The 16,321-nt window shown below is 45.5% G+C and overlaps 2 protein-coding genes across 2 annotated transcripts in view; one reads left to right on the top strand and one right to left on the bottom strand.

The window, feature by feature from the left end:
- The window catches only part of NUP160 (nucleoporin 160), an 89,945-nt gene that overhangs the window by 59,034 nt on the left and 14,590 nt on the right, over nucleotides 1–16,321 (top strand). Inside the window, exons 26-32 of the mRNA XM_056526587.1 lie at nucleotides 3,560–3,656; nucleotides 3,738–3,843; nucleotides 5,000–5,160; nucleotides 5,648–5,714; nucleotides 5,800–5,910; nucleotides 15,067–15,190; nucleotides 15,310–15,411. Coding sequence (XP_056382562.1) covers nucleotides 3,560–3,656; nucleotides 3,738–3,843; nucleotides 5,000–5,160; nucleotides 5,648–5,714; nucleotides 5,800–5,910; nucleotides 15,067–15,190; nucleotides 15,310–15,411 — 768 coding nt within the window. The remainder of the gene's footprint in view (nucleotides 1–3,559; nucleotides 3,657–3,737; nucleotides 3,844–4,999; nucleotides 5,161–5,647; nucleotides 5,715–5,799; nucleotides 5,911–15,066; nucleotides 15,191–15,309; nucleotides 15,412–16,321) is intronic.
- The window catches only part of AGBL2 (AGBL carboxypeptidase 2), a 146,191-nt gene continuing 132,784 nt past the window's right edge, over nucleotides 2,915–16,321 (bottom strand). Inside the window, exon 22 of the mRNA XM_056526566.1 lies at nucleotides 2,915–2,950. Within this exon, the coding sequence (XP_056382541.1) occupies nucleotides 2,930–2,950 (21 nt within the window). The 3' untranslated portion in view covers nucleotides 2,915–2,929. The remainder of the gene's footprint in view (nucleotides 2,951–16,321) is intronic.

Below are 16,321 nucleotides of genomic sequence, written 5' to 3'. Positions count from 1 at the left end.
TTATACACGGTCATGGTCATCTCTAAGCAGGAAAGACTATTTGTGTGAGGCTTCACACTAAATGGCCTTAAAGCTTTCCTGTAAGCTCAGCAATTGTGACCTTGAACTTAACTTTCCTGGCTATAATTGCTAGTGAAGTTCATGTTCACAATGAGAGTACAAAGAAGATGGCGGATTATAAACAACATGGCTGATGATATACCAGATGGAGTTTAAATACACTGCTCAATAAAATAAAGGGAACACTTAAACAACACAATGTAACTCCATGTCACACTTCTGTGAATTCACACTGTCCACTCAGGAAGATACACTGATTGACAATCAATCACATGCTGTTGTGCCAATGGAACAGACAACAGGTGGAAATTATAGGCAATTAGCAAGACACCCCCAATAAAGGAGTGGTTCTGCAGGTAGTGACCACAGACCACTTCTCAGTTCCTATGCTTCCTGGCTGATGTTATGGTCACTTTTGAATGCTGGCAGTGCTTTTACTCTAGCAGTAGCATGAGACTGAGTCTACAACCCACACAAGTCGCTCAGGTAGTGCAGCTCATCCAGTGGGGCACATAAATGCGAGCTGTGGCAAGAAGGGTTGCTGTGTCTGTAACCGTAGTGTCCAGAGCATTGAGGTGCAACCAGGAGACAGGCCAGTACATCAGGAGATGTGGAGGAGGCCGTAGGAGGGCAACAACCTTGCAGCAGGACTGCTACCTCTGCCTTTGTGGAAGGAGGAGCACTGCCAGAGCTCTGTAAAATGACCTCCAGCAGGCCACAAATGTGCATGTGTCCACTCAAACGGTTAGAAACAGTCTCCATGAGGGTGGTATGAGGGCCCGACGTCCACAGGTGGGGTTGTGCTTACAGCCCAACACCGTGCAGGATGTTTGACATTTGCCAGAAGACGCCAAGATTTGCAAATTCGCCACTGGTGCCCTGTGCTCTTCACAGATGAAAGCAGGTTTACACCGAGCACATGTGAGAGACATGACAGAGTCTGGAGATGCCGTGGAGAACGTTTTGCTGCCAGCAACGTCCTCCAGCATGACCGGTTTGGCGGTGGGTCAGTAATGGTGTGGGGTGGCATTTCTTTGGGGGCCACACAGCCCTCCATGTTCTTGCCAGAGGTAGCCTGACTGCCATTAGGTACCCGAGATGAGATCCTTAGACCCCTTGTGAGACCATATGCTGGTGCGGTTGGCCCTGGGTTCCTCCTAATGCAAGACAATGCTAGACCTCATGTGGCTGGAGTGTGTCAGCAGTTCCTGCAAGAGGAAGGCATTGATGCTATGGACTGGCCCGCACGTTCCCCAGACCTCAATCCGATTTGAACTCATCTGGGACATAGAAACATAGAATGTGTCGGCAGATAAGAACCATTTGGCCTATCTAGTCTGCCCAATACTCTGAATCCTATCAATAGTCCCTGGCCCTATTTTATATGAAGGATAGCTTTATGCTTATCCCATGCATGTTTAAACTCCTTCACTGTATTTGCAGCGACCACTTCTAAAGGAAGGATATTCCATGCATCCACTACTCTCTCAATAAAGTAATACTTCATAATATTACTGTCCTCTTGTGGTAGTTTTTTAAATATGCTCTCCTCCTTTTACCGTTTTGATTCCCTTTAAGTATTTATTTAAAAGTCTCTATCATATCCCCTCTGTGTACTTTCTTCCAAGCTATACATGTTAAGGTCCTTTTAACCTTTCCTGGTAAGCTTTATGCTGCAATCCATGTCTCGACCCATCCACCAACGCCACGTTGCACCACAGACTGTCCAGGAGTTGGCGGATGCTTTAGTCCAGGTCTGGGAGGACATCCCTCAGGAGACCATCTGCCATCTCATCAGGAGCATGCCCAGGCATTGTAGGGAGGTCATACGGGCACGTGGAGGCCACAGCCTCATTTTGACTTGTTTTAAGGACATTACATCAAAGTTGGATCAGCCTGTAGTGTGGTTTTCCACTATGATTTTGAGTGTGACTCCATATCCAGTCCTCCATGGGTTGATAAATTTGATTTCCATTGATAATTTTTGTGTGATTTTGTTGTCAGCACATTCATCTATGTAAAGACGAAATTATTTCATATTATTAATTCATTCATTCAGATCTAGGATGTGTTATCTTCGTGTTCCCTTTATTTTTTTGAGCAGCGTATATAAAAAGAGTTCTAAAAGAATATATAAAAATGTATAACAAGCTGACTTCCCTCACATTACCAAACAAAATCTTCAGTATGATAAAAACATTCATATGTGCATGATTTAAATGTTGTCAATGGTTAGTTTCAATGATAGTTGTCGTCAGACATAACAAGTGTACAACTTGGCACAACTTAAATGACCATTCCTTGTTTTGCACTGCACCAGTTGCTAAAAATGTTTGCTTATTTGTTGTCCTGTATACTTCTCCAAGTGTGCAAGTTGATAGATCTCATCTGTCCTAATGGCAAAGAATAGCAACAATAGTAATATATAATCCCCATTGATTCTGAAAAAGAAGGTACAGCAGCTCTAACTTATAGCTGCAGACCTATCACTGGTTTACCTTGTGCATCGATGTACCTTGCTTACCTGGCTGTAACTTGAAGTTAGCTGCTGTTCCCCTGCAGGTAGCTTGGTGCAGAAAAAGACTAAAGAGGTCAGACCACTACGTTAGCAATTTGTGGGTATCTATGTTTTTACTATTGGTGAGAGTCCCAGAGATTAGACCTCAACAAATCATAAAGTGACCTCATATACTAGCAATGTGCTATCAGTTTTACATAGCCTTTTTAAAAATGTCCCAGCCAAACAAACAAGATGATATTATTTCTGATATCATGGGAGAAGACCAATTATCTTTATTGGATGCGCCCAAAGCGGCAGGTCCTGGGTCTTTACAAAGTTCATGGTAGCTGTCATGGTTCTTCTCCGGATTCAGGGGCTCTTGGTCAAACCCTATTTGAAATTAATAAGTGTACCAATAAGTGTTTCCTATAACAATGACTCCTCTTGAATATTGACATTTGACGTAATCTCAATGGCCAACCCCGAACAATCAAAACTTTTGATATGTCTCTAAGACATGTCAAAAGTTTAGTGAAAATTAAGTGACCCTTTAATGTAAATATACATGACCTACGCTGTGCCCATGTGATCCACAGCGGGTGTCAATTGTATATTACAGCTCCTAATGCTACAATAGCAGATATCACTGCATCAGAATTGTAAGAAGGGATCTCTATGTACTGGCGCAGATGGGTTGCCATTGTTGCCATCTCTGTTTATCTGTAAGGCACTGTCAAAAACTGTGTTTTATGCTGACAAACATAATACACTGCAATAGTTCAGTATTCCAAAGTATTATGTAAGAAATCAAACTATCATATAGTCAAGTGTCCAGTATTTCAGCTTGGCTGCACTAAAGTGAATGGAGCTGAGCTGCAATCCCACATACTACCTGGACCGGGGTGCCTGCATTGCTTTGAAAGAAAGGAGCCATGTTTTTGGTCCTTGACAAACGCTATAGGGAGTTAATTTTCCTATCCTGTTCCTCATATTTTCTAGGCAACTGGACTGCTTGCGGCAGCTGGTTATAGTTTTGTGTGAACGTTCACAGCTCCAAGAACTTGTAGATTTTCCTTATGTAAATTTACACAATGAGGTAAGCATTATACCTGCTGGGGTCATTCATTATGTCTTTTTGGTGAACTTATTCTTATAGAATATTTCTGTCATTTTTTAGGTTGTTAGTATCATTGAAGCCCGAGCTCGTGCTGTTGATCTGATGACCCATAATTACTATGAGCTCCTTTATGCTTTTCATATTCATCGACATAACTATCGGAAAGGTATCCTCCTCCTTCATTGCCTGTAATTTATTCCCTTTTAAACATTCCCTGTGCGATGCTCTTAAATGTTTTAGTGAACACATATATTTCACATCTGGGAGCACACTTCAGTATACTGTTTCTCTGTTGTTCATACATTTCCATGCAGAATAAGTTAATAACTTGGCTTTATCATTCTCCTTGTCAGTGAAGTATGTCTTTCAAACAATGTAATCTGTCCTAACAGCACTATCAGTGTCTATACAGGGTTACCCTATTGCCAAGGAAAATGTGATAACCACTTGTCAATGTATTTATACATTTCTTAGTGGAATGAAGGAGGGCACAATGCAGATTTTTTAGAAAAAATTATTTAATTATTATTTCATGGAGTATACAAGTATTTACTGAAACTGGATTACAGCCAGACTGAGTTTATGCCATGACTTGGTAATATACATTTTTGTTGTTGTACATTTTAGTTGTTGCTAGTTACCCTAGACAGTAATGGACATGCTTAGGAAGGATCTGCGCTGGTCTTGGGGCTAAATGGCTATGTTGTGAGATTACCATAACACTGTGGCTAGCTTTTTGTGAACTGGTATTTCCTGTTTGACTTTTTTTCTTTTTTTTACTACAAATCCCACAATTCCATTTTCCTCCCTCCCACACATCAGCCACCCCATCCATTGAAACATAAATGAGCTGTATCCATTCAAAAGACCTGTGGGTTTTCAATCAGGGTGCCTACAGCTGTTGCATTAGTTACAGATTGATCTCTCTCCCACCAAGCGATCCCTCCACCCATTGAAGCAAATAGGCTCCCTGTCATCAGCTTACTAGTGAGTCAGGTTTAGGCCGCATTGCAACCTGGGAAAAATCTGGGACAACAGTCATTTTGTATGCTGTTAAAAATAAATATTGGGGTGAAAATCACATAAGAATTGTGGGAAAACCGTCACACACAGGTACAGACACTATATTATGAACTGCACTAACTTTACAGCCCCTGTAGCATAGTCAAATAAAATTCCTGGAATACCCCTTTAATCTCATGAGTCTTGTAATTTTTTTGTGCACAACATGAACTAGTTATAGTATATAGACTCTCAGGTTAAACTCTCTCTAATGAGGACAGTTGTGTTGTATACTTATGTTTTCATATTTACTTCCTTAGCTGGCACAGTAATGTTTGAGTATGGGATGCGTCTTGGCAGAGAAGTCCGAACCTTTACTGGTCTTCAGAAGCAAGTTAATGCATATCTGGCGTGTCTGAACTGCCTGCGGCTTATCCGCCCGGAATATGCCTGGATTGTGCAACCTGCATCAGGAGCTGTGGTAAAGAAATACACTTGTCTTTACTATGTATGGGTTGTGCCATTAATTGGTGAAAAGTGCCTAAATTATACGCTTTAAGTTGTTGTTGGCTTATTTTTTTTTTTTTTACACTACAAAAATATTTTGTGGGTGAAGGCAGAAAAATATTACCATTTAGGGCCTATTCACACTATGGAATTTCCATGCAACTAAATTCCACTCAGAAATTCTGGTGCAGCAGACTCCCATTGCTTTTAGTGGGATGTTGCTGCACCGTGCACACTGCAGAACTTTCACGACTGATTTGTCGCCGTTAAAATTCTGTGCTCCACCAAAAGAATGTACATATAATTCAACATGGACTGCATTGATGTCTGCGCGGTTATATCGCTAATAGATTTTTGGGGCATCCGCTACACACTGGACTTCCACCTGGAATATCTCCAGCCAGAAATTCTGAAGTGTGAATGAGCCATTATAAAACCCATTTTCATTGTTTACTTTCAAGTATGAGCGGCCAGGAACATCTCTGAAACGCAACCATGAAGGGGAATCTCCACCTGTTCCTGTTCCCAGTAAGTGTAATGCCCAGTCATTTAAAGACACTTTCTTGCCTTTTTTTCTATGTTTAGGATTTATAGCTTGTTATTTACTTAACAGGTGGAAGCCAGGTTGAGATCTTAGAGCTCCAGGATTTAGAGAAGGAATACATACTGGCCCGGACACGATTGACATTGGCTCAGTATGATAACAATGCAGCAGCAATAGCTGGTAAGTATCCTATTAATATTGAGAACTAGGATAGAGTAAAAATACTTTTAAACATATTTATCTGTAGAAGTACAGTTCTGATAGGCTTAAGAAATTGGCTGTTTGGATTGTTGTCATATATATATATATATATATTCCAAAAATAAGCAGCACATCGAGATAAATGAGGGTCTGTAGGTAGGGTGCACGCATGCTGGAGCCACGGTCCTCTGGTTCCTTAGTAATAGTCGTAATATGCAGCACACCAAAATCCAGTGCAAAGTGCTTTTTATTCCATGAAGTACAAAAGCGACGTTTCGCCGGCCTGAGAATGCTGGCGTGAGGCCGGCGAAACGTCGCTTTTGTACTTCATGGAATAAAAAGCACTTTGCACTGGATTTTGGTGTGCTGCATATTACTACGAATATATATATATATATATATATATATTATATTATATTTATATATATATATTATATTATATTATATATATATATTATATATATATTATATATATATTATATATATATTATATATATATTAATTATATAATATATATATATATTTTCCCAAATGGCGGAGGACAGCACAACCACTATTTATTGCTGGAATATATATATATATATATATATATATATATATAATTTTTTTTTTTTTTTTTTTTATAGTCTGGAAAAACACTTGTCTTAAATTCCATTTATTCCGATTATACCATGCAGTCTCCTAAAGAGATTGTTTTACAAAGCAACATTAGTAAAATCAATTGTTTTGCACATACATATATGTAATGGAGGACAGATGTGTTTCTGTTAACACATCTGCTAACATCACTGTTCTTCTTCCCCATGGATCTGATGACTTAATGTTTTGCTCTCTGAACTGTGACCCATACAACAGATCACACACTTTTCCAAAATCTTCCTTGCTTTCATGAGCAGCACAGAATATTCCAGTACTTTCTGGACAGACCAGGGGATTGCAGTTGAACTGAGCATGGGTGACCACCTTAGTGGGTCATAACCAAGGGCATCAGGTTATCAAAACAAAGCAGGCACATGGGGAATTAGAACGTATGCGTTTCTCAAACAGTGCATATTCATTAATGCTTCTACCTTTGAAATATGTTTTTATATTTTACCAAATGCATCAGTTTAGCTTCCCAGGACAAACACTTTAAAGACAACCACTGTCTGTGTATCCTATTATGGCATATGAAGGTCATAGAGTGGGGTTCCTTAGTTGAGACCTCGATCTAAGAACCAAAAATTTGTAGACCCCGTGACTGACTTGGCATCCATGAATTACATGGTCAGCCATTCTTTTGGCTATGTTACCTTTCAGTAGGAACTGCAGGGAAAATTTGTTGACTGCAACTTAACCTGATAGCTAGAAAGTTACAGAAGCTGGGTCCATGCCTATTGTATAAAAGGGATTTAAAGGGGTTATCCAGGAAAAAACGTTTTCTCTCCATTGGGGGACACAGACCGTGGGTGTATCTTGCTGTCTCTAGGAGGTGTGACACTATGGTAATAAAAAAAAGTCAGCTCCTCCCAGCAGGATACACCCGCCTTCAGGCTCTGAGCTAATCAGTTTAAGCTTAGTGTCTAAAGGAGGTGGACGGGTCTGGTTTGCTCCAGAACTGGTCTTCTGTTTTTTGTTTTCCTAGTATAGGGACGTGTTAGTTTTTTATTCCTTTTTCTTTCTGTTTTCAGGTGGGGACTCAGGGACTGCGGTTCCCTGTTTCCCCATTGCGAGTAAGGGGGCACAGACATTGTGTATATGCGCTGTTAACCCCCTCTCACCAACGGTCAGCGCCTGGGTGGTACCTCATGGGTCCGGGTCCCCCTGTGTCTCTGCTCGCCTCGCTCGCACATAGCAGCCAGGCGTGATGCAGGGACCATAAGCTGACTGAATACTTCACTGAAGACTCCATTAGGTAAGTTCTTCTGACTGAGGTAAGTACTTATTTCCACAGGTACAGCCTTTCAACCTCTGGAGACCCCCTGTTTTGGCCCACCCTCAGCTTTTGGGGCTTGTTTAACAGGGGCTGCACTATGCATGGGGAGCAATTACACTAAGGGGGCATGTTTTTATAAGGCACATGTGTTATGAAACTCCTTTTGTGTGTGTATTTTGGCCACTACTCAGCGCCATATATGCGGCTGTCAGCCGCCACGCTTCTTCGACTCTCAGCGCTGGCTTCTGTCATCTTACAGCGCCTTATACGTGGCTGCAGCCGCGGCGCTGTTATGAGCCAGGCACTTCAGCACCGGCTTTCTTTTTACTTTCACTTCGCCGGCAGCCTCTGCCAGCGCTCTGGACGCCCTGGGCGCCATGACAGTTCTTCCTCGGTGGCTGTAGCTCCGCCCACTGGGCGGGAGAGCTCTCAGAGGCGCAAAGCAGCGCCCAATCATCGCCACGGTTTTCTGTGTGTAGGGGTCAGTTACTACGTGCCTTGCTTCAGGCACGCCCCTCCCTCTCTATTGGCTGGCCTTTTCAGCCTAGCTGAATGCACGGAGCAAGTTCTCCTCTCTGCAGCTGACAAGGGGACACAGATCTGGGTGAGAAAGTGCCTGTCTTCTCTTTTTTACCCCATTATGTCTGTACCCAGGGCTGTTCATCCCTCTAAACAGTAACCTGTGTATTTAGTGACTTACTATACCTGTAAGCACTGTAATACCAAGATGCCCGGCTCCGCTGAGCCCGCTTGCTTTGCCAGCCCCTCTGCTCCCCCAGACCCCCTGATGCCCCTTCGGTGCCTCCCGCGAGATGGTGTCCGCTTTGAAGGGGTCATCCCTGCGCTGGACCTCTGAGAGGGCCCGCTCTTCGTCTCCTCATACTTCACGCTCTCACAAGTGTGCTAGGGGTGCCTCGTCTGACTCTTCCATTGAGTCTTCGTATAGACATGGGCGTTCCCCTCGTGGGTCCCGCCCCCTCCCATCATCTGGTCACAAACGTCGCTCCTCCAAACGACGTTCTCGGAGTCGCCACTCTGCCACGCGAGAGCCACGTACCCGGTCTGGATCGCCCCCCCTCCAGGACTGCCGCTACTTATTCACATTCCCCTGGTGAACCAGTGGACGAGGCTTCCGAACCGGCATCTGACCCAGATGACCGCTCGGACTCAATTGCTATGGTGAACTCATTGGTGACAGCCATAAGAGAGACCTTTCACTTGGAGGACCCAGGATCTTCGGATATCAATCCAGGAGTATCCTTTCATCGTACTAAGCCAGCACCTCAAAGGTTCAGCTCTCACGCTGACTTTGACGACATTCTGGAATCTGCATGGAAACATCCAGACAAGAGATTCCCGGGAGTCAAGACAATTCAAGAACGTTATCCATTTGACAAGGACTTTGTCGCTAAGGCGGCTTCCCCTCCCTCTGTGGACCCACCAATCTCCCGGATCTCAAAGGCGACTACACTGCCTCTGGCAGATGCCGCTGCCTTTAAGGATCCCGCGGACAAAAAGGTAGAATCTTTAGTGAAGTTCGCTACTGAAGCAGCTGGCTCTTCTCTTCTTCCCATCTTCACCTCAACATGGGTGTCCAAGGCCCTGTCGGAGTGGTGTCAACAGTTCCATCAGGATATTTTAGCGGGATTCCCCCCCCCCCCCCCCCCCCCCCAGAGGATCTATCTGCTCTGGCTCTCCGTTGCGCTAAGGCTGGGGACTTTCTGTGCGCAGCTTCCATGCAGGCAGCCCGTTGTTCTGCCTTTGCTGTGGGCCACCTAGCAGCCCTCCGCCGCTCTATGTGGCTTAAAGCTTGGAATGCGGATGCCGCTTCCAAAAGGTCTCTCACTGAGCTTCCCTTTACGGGTGGCCGTCTTTTTGGCAAATGCCTTGATGTGATTATCTCCGAGACAATGGGAGGTAAGAGTTCCTTATTACCTCAAAATAAGGCTCGCCCTACTTCCCAAAGGGAGTCTTTTTCCTTTCGGTCCTTTAGGACCTCTAGCTCCAACAAAGGGTCTGGGCAGGCGCCCTCGAGGGACAAGAAGGCTCCCTCGTTCCGGGCATGCCCGTCTTGGAAGTCGGACTCCAACCGCTCTGGCAACCGCAAACCCACTTCTGCATGAAGTAGGGCCTCCACCCGCGATTTCTTTGCGGGTGGGAGGTCGTCTTTTGTTTTTCCGAGACATCTAGTCCTCACACATTCAGGACACTTGGGTCAGGGGCATGTGGTGTCCAACGGTTACCGAATCGAACTTTCTTCCCTCCCGAGGGATCGCTTTTTTTCGATCCTGGGCCCTAACCCCCCCCCCCCCCCCCGGTCTCCTCCCCTGGCGAAGCAATTTCGTGCGGCTCTCCAGTCTCTGCTTCTCCAGGGGGTGATTGTTCCTGTCCCCCTAGAGGAACTTTTTCGGGGTTTCTATTCAAATCTCTTTGTGGTCCCCCAGAAGGATGGTTCTGTACGACCTATCCTAGACCTCAAGCGTCTCAACCGTCCTCTTCTCATCCGCCACTTCCGGATGGAATCTCTCCGCTCGGTGGTGGCGTCCCTGGAACAGGGGGAGTTCCTCTCCTCAGTGGACATCAAAGATGCCTACCTCCATGTGCCAATATTTCCAGGCCATCATCGGTACCTCCGCTTTGCGGTTCCGGAGGGGCACTTTCAATTTGTAGCTCTCCCCTTCGGTCTAGTCACGGCTCCTCGAGTCTTTACGAGGTCCTTGCGCCAGTGATGGGCCTGTTACGGTCTGGAGGCCTTCTCATCAAGGCTCCAACCAGAGCCCAGACTCGGGAGAACCTGGTCGTCACTCTCCACACTCTGACTCGTTTCGGCTGGCTGGTCAATCGGGACAAGTCAGTCCTCTGGCCTACCCAGTTTCTAACCTTTCTGGGGTTTTGATTCTACACTGCCTCTGCCCGAATTTATTTTCCACCGGACAAACGTCTGGCGCTCCGGGAGGGGGTCCGCTCCCTGCGGAGTCAGGTATCAGTCTCTATCCACACTTGTATGGAAGTCCTGGGTCGAATGGTGGCAGCTATGGAGGCTGTGCCCTTTGCTCAGTTCCCTTACCGCTCTCTCCAACTGACTATTCTCTATCGATGGAACAGGTCGCCTCTGTTACTCGATCGTCAGATTATTCTCCCTCCCAGGGTCCGTCAGTCTCTGTTCTGGTGGCTCCGCTCGCCCCTTCTTATCCAGGGGCGGTCTTTCCTTCCCCTTCATTGGCAGATGGTTACGACGGATGCCAGCCTGTCAGGCTGGGGCGGCGTGTTCAGGGATAGGATGGTTCAGGGTCTCTGGTCTCCCCAGGAGACCCTTCTTCCGATAAACATATTGGAATTACGGGCGATTCTTCTTTGTCTTCTTCATTGGGAGCCCCGTCTTCGGTCCCGTCCTGTCCGCGTTCAGTCAGACAACGCCACGGACGTGGCGTACATAAATCGACAGGGCGGCACCCGCAGCTCAGCAGCCATGGCCGAGGTGACCAACATTCTTTCCTGGGCGGAGAGCCAGGTTCTGGCCATCTTGGCGATCCACATTCCAGGAGTGCTCAACTGGGAATTTGTCTTCCTCAGTCGGGCCTCTCCCGACCCCGGCGAGTGCTCTCTTCATCCGGAGGTCTTCATGCAGCTCTCAGACCTCTGGGGCGTTCCGGACGTGGACCTCTTCGCGTCCCGGCACAATCGGAAAATTCTTCCATTTGTGTCCAAGTCCCGGGACCTTCAGGCCTTGGCTGTGGACGCCCTAGTGATTCCTTGGACGGGTTCGCCCTGCCTTATCTGTTCCCTCCTCTTCCGCTTCTTCCCAGGGGGCTGAGGAAGCTCAAGGCAGAGGTCGTTCCCGCCATTCTGGTAGCTCCAGATTGGCCCCCAAGGTCGTGGTACGCCGACGTAGTCAGGCTCCTGGACGACGCTCCTCTGCGCCTTCCGCTCCGCCCGGATCTACTCTCTCAGGGTCCTCTTGGCCACCCCAATTTACAGTCGCTGCATTTGACGGCGTGGCGGTTGAGACCGCGGTTTTGAGGGCCCGCAGGTTCTCCTCACAAGTCATTCACACCATGCTCAAGGCTTGTAAGCTCTCCTTCGCAAGAATTTACCACCGTACTTGGCGGTCTTATTTTCGTTGGTGTGAAGCTCAGGACTTCTCCCCGGTGACCTTCTCAGTTCCCCGTCTTTTCTCCTTTTTACAGTCGGGGCTGGATCTGGGATTGTCTCTCAGTTCCCTTAAAGCTCAGGTTTTGTCCTTTGCCGTTCTTTTCTAGCGGCCCCTGGCTTCTAATTCTCATGTCCGGACTTTCCTGCAAGGAATGACGCACGCTGTTCCTCCTTATCGGTCTCCTTCTCCTTGGGACTTAAATTTGGTTCTGAGTGCCCTCCAGGGTGCACCCTTTGAGCCCCTTAGAGAGGTGTCTCTCCGCCTTCTTTCTTTGAAGGTGGCGTTTCTTGTGGCTGTCACCTCCATCCGTTCTCCATTTCTGGTGCTCCATCAGGACAAGGTCGTTTTCCGGCCAGATCCTTCCTTTTTGCCCAAGGTGGTCTCGGCCTTTCATCTCAATGAGGACTTTGTCCTCCCGTCCTTTTGTCCTGCTCACTCTCATCCTAAGGAGCGCTTACTACTCAAGCTGGACGTAGTTCGGGCTGTTCGATCTTATCTCTCTATCACTTCTTCGTTTCGTCAGTGTGATTCCTTTTTTGTCCTTACGGAAGGTCGTCTCAAGGGACAACCTGTTTCCAAGGCCACCATTTCTAGGTGGATCCGGTCCGCCATTTCGGAAGCCTATTGCTGCAAGGGGATGATTCCTCCTTTCAGGGTTGTGGCTCATTCCACTCGTTCTGTTGGGGCATCCTGGGCTCTCCAGAACAGAGCCTCGGCCTCGCAGATTTGCAAGGCGGCTACCTGGTCGTCTTTGCACACTTTCTCGAGGTTTTACAGAGTTCATACTTTGCATCGGCTGATGCTAGTCTGGGGCATAAGGTGTTGCAGGCGGCAGTGGATCTGCCGTCTGTCTGATTACTTATCTGCCCACCCAAGGGACGGCTTTGGTACGTCCCACGGTCTGTGTCCCCCAATGGAGCCGATAGAGATAAGGAGATTTTTTTAACACTTACCGTAAAATCTCTTTCTCGAAGGATCCATTGGTGGACACAGCTCCCGTCCTTTGGGTTTTTCCCGTTGGTTCTCTGTCCGAGGGTGTGTTCAGTTATGTTTTTCCTTCTGGTTCTCAGACAGTTTTTGGGTTTTCCTTGACCTATTGGTCTCCTCCTATTGGTCTCCTCCTATCCTGCTGGGAGGAGCTGACTTTTTTTTATTACCATAGTGTCACACCTCCTAGAGACAGCAGCATACACCCACTGTCTGTGTCCCCCAATGGATCCTTCGAGAAAGAGAGATTTTATGGTAAGTGTTAAAAAATCTCCTTTTTTTATATATCAACTGGCTCCAGAAAGTTAAACAGATTTGTGAATGAAAAATAGAAAAAATTGGGGTATGTGCAGCTCACAAAATAAATTAGTTGAGGCTATATGGAAAGTATTTACACCAAAAAATACCAATATAAAATAATGTATAAAGGGAGAAAAGGGGTACCAAATGCCTTTAGACTAATACCATAAATGGTACATGATGATATAAATTACAGAAAAGTCTGACTGTGCTTCACTTTAAATGATGTACAAAATGTAATATAAAATAATTACAAATGAGACATAAAATAAAATATAAATAATAGAAATCAAATGCATAAATATATCCTTCCACAGGGCCCTTGTGGGGAGGTAAGAGTATTATAATAAAATGGATATTTTAAAATCCGCATGTATGGTATATTCTTCCGCTACTTCAATTTTGTGCAAACCGGCATAATTCACTTTTTATAAAGTGCACTCCGTAATCGTAAAGTTTGAAACAGTTCATAAAATGGTATAGTTACCAACTCCCATAGATGATGTGATTTTTTGGCTGGACGTCCGAGAGATAGATGGCAAGTGCTGTGGAGGCTGTGTCCAGCGCTGGCATGCGCTTGCGGTGACGGGCCCGGTTGCCACAGGCCGAAGAGAAGTCACCGGTCACGGAGTAACTCCGGAGATGGAAGCACACTCTGAGGCAGATGGATCTACTCCGGGAACAAAGGAAAGCCTCGTGGAGGATCTCTCGGCGTCTGATGGTAAAGCAGATGAAATGCAGCCAGGTGTAGAAACAGCAGATAACGGAGTTTGACACGAGTGGTATCGGAGGTAGGGAATAGCGGTTTATAGATTGCGGTGGTCATGCGGTAATAGTCTCTATAGTCGGCCTGTGGCAACCGGGCCCGTCACCGCAAGCGCATGCCAGCGCTGGACACAGCCTCCACAGCACTTGCCATCTATCTCTCGGACATCCAGCCAAAAAATCACATCATCTATGGGAGTTGGTAACTATACCATTTTATGAACTGTTTCAAACTTTACGATTACGGAGTGCACTTTATAAAAAGTGAATTATGCCGGTTTGCACAAAATTGGAGTAGCGGAAGAATATACCATACATGCGGATTTTAAAATATCCATTTTATTATAATACTATTACCTCCCCACAAGGGCCCTGTGGAAGGAGATAATTATGTATTTGATTTATATTTTATTTTATGTCTCATTTGTAATTATTTTATATTAAATTTTGTACATCATTTAAAGTGAAGCACAGTCCGACTTTATTTTTTCTGTAATTTATATCATCATGTACCATTTATGGTATGTCTAGAGGCATTTGGTACCCCTTATCTCCCTTTATAGATTTGTGAATGACTTCTATTAAAAAATCTTAATCCTTTCAGTACTTATGAGCTTCTGAAGATAAGGTTGTTATTTTCTGTCTAAGTGCTCTATGATGACGTGTCTCGGGAACCGCCCAGTTTAGAAGCAAATCCCCATAGCAAACCTCTTCTAAACTGGGTGGTTCCCGAGACACGTGTCATCATAGAGCACTTAGACAGAAAAGAACAACCTTAACTTCAGAAGCTCATAAGTACTGAAAGGATTAAGATTTTTTAATCGAAGTCATTCACAAATCTGTTTAACTTTCCGGAGCCAGTTGATATATAAAAATATGTTTTTTTTTTCCTGAATAACCCCTTGATTGGACAGATTTAAAAAAAAATGTATTGCAAGTTGTCCTTGTTTTACTTCTAGTAATACACTTGACATTTTTGCATTTAGCAAATGCTTAATTCGAAGTGTCATTTCAGGAGGGGCATCTGCTGAAGAAATGGTCTCTCTTTTGGTGCAGGCTGGTTTGTTTGATACGGCAATTTCACTTTGCCAAACCTTCAAGCTCTCCCTTATACCTGTGTTTGAAGGCCTTACATACAAGTAAGTGACACGGAAAAGATGCTGCATTCCCATGTGTCATGCATGCAAGACAATTACGAAGTGAAGTTTGATATTTGACTGTTGAGATATAAAATGAAATGTTCTGCTTTTTCTATTAGGTGCATCAAGTTGCAGAATGGTGGAGAGGCTGCACAAGCTGAAGCTTGGCAATGGCTGGCAGAAAATCAGCTGTCATCTGTGGTTTCCACCAAAGAGTCAAGGTATAGTTCTGTTATTTTTTTAATACAGGGAAAATGGACTTTACCTAGTCACTTTATATTCAAATAAGAAGACACCAGTACTATACAGGTAAAACTCGAAAAATTTGAATTTCTCGGTCGCTCTTCAATCGGGGACATTTTACTGATGGGTATATGCTGTTGACACTAGGAAGAAAAAAAGGCTGCTCCTCCCTGGCAGGATATACCCACCCACTGGAAGTGAGGTAATCCGTTTTAGCTCATGTCAGAAGAAGGTGAGACACAGGTCTGGGAGCTCCCCAGTCCTGGTCTTTTTAAATTATTTTCTAGTAAGGGCTGTTTATTTAGGTTCTTTACTCCCTTTTGTTTCCTTGTTTCAGATGGGGGTTAAGGAGCATGGTGCTACCTGTTCCCCCCCATATGCGGCTAAGGGGCACAGGACATAAAAGTATGCACGGTTAACCCCTTCCCGCCTGGGGTTGCACCCTGGGCCCAAGTCCCCCCTTTCTTCCCTGCTTGTCCCGCGGTCTCAGCCTGACTTGACATCTTGAGGTGAGTATGTCCAGGTCGAGGTAAGTATATGGCCTCTGAACCCCCCCCAACCCCCTCCCTTCTTCAGGGGTCCCTCTGACATGGATGGCACTCAAGGGTTAACCCTACTTTTTCATGGGCTATGGGCTCTAGTAATGAGGGGAACGATTCCCCCTTTGCCGGACTTGAATCGCTCGTGTGTGGCAAGGGCGCTTATTGGAAGCGTTCATTTTATTGCCGGGCGGGGCCTGCTATAGACTTTCTGTATCACTTTCACTCTCATCCGCAGGGTCAGACGAGCTGAGAGAGCGCTCACTGACTTGCGGACGACTGTAAGGGAGCCGATCTCAGCTCCATAACGCAACAGCTTGCCCTTACTTCTAGGCGCTGGGTGATCCAT

Source organism: Hyla sarda, chromosome 6 (genome assembly GCF_029499605.1).
Source record: "Hyla sarda isolate aHylSar1 chromosome 6, aHylSar1.hap1, whole genome shotgun sequence".
In the NCBI taxonomy this organism is placed as follows: domain Eukaryota; kingdom Metazoa; phylum Chordata; class Amphibia; order Anura; family Hylidae; genus Hyla; species Hyla sarda.
This window is presented reverse-complemented; position numbering and strand designations above follow the sequence as displayed.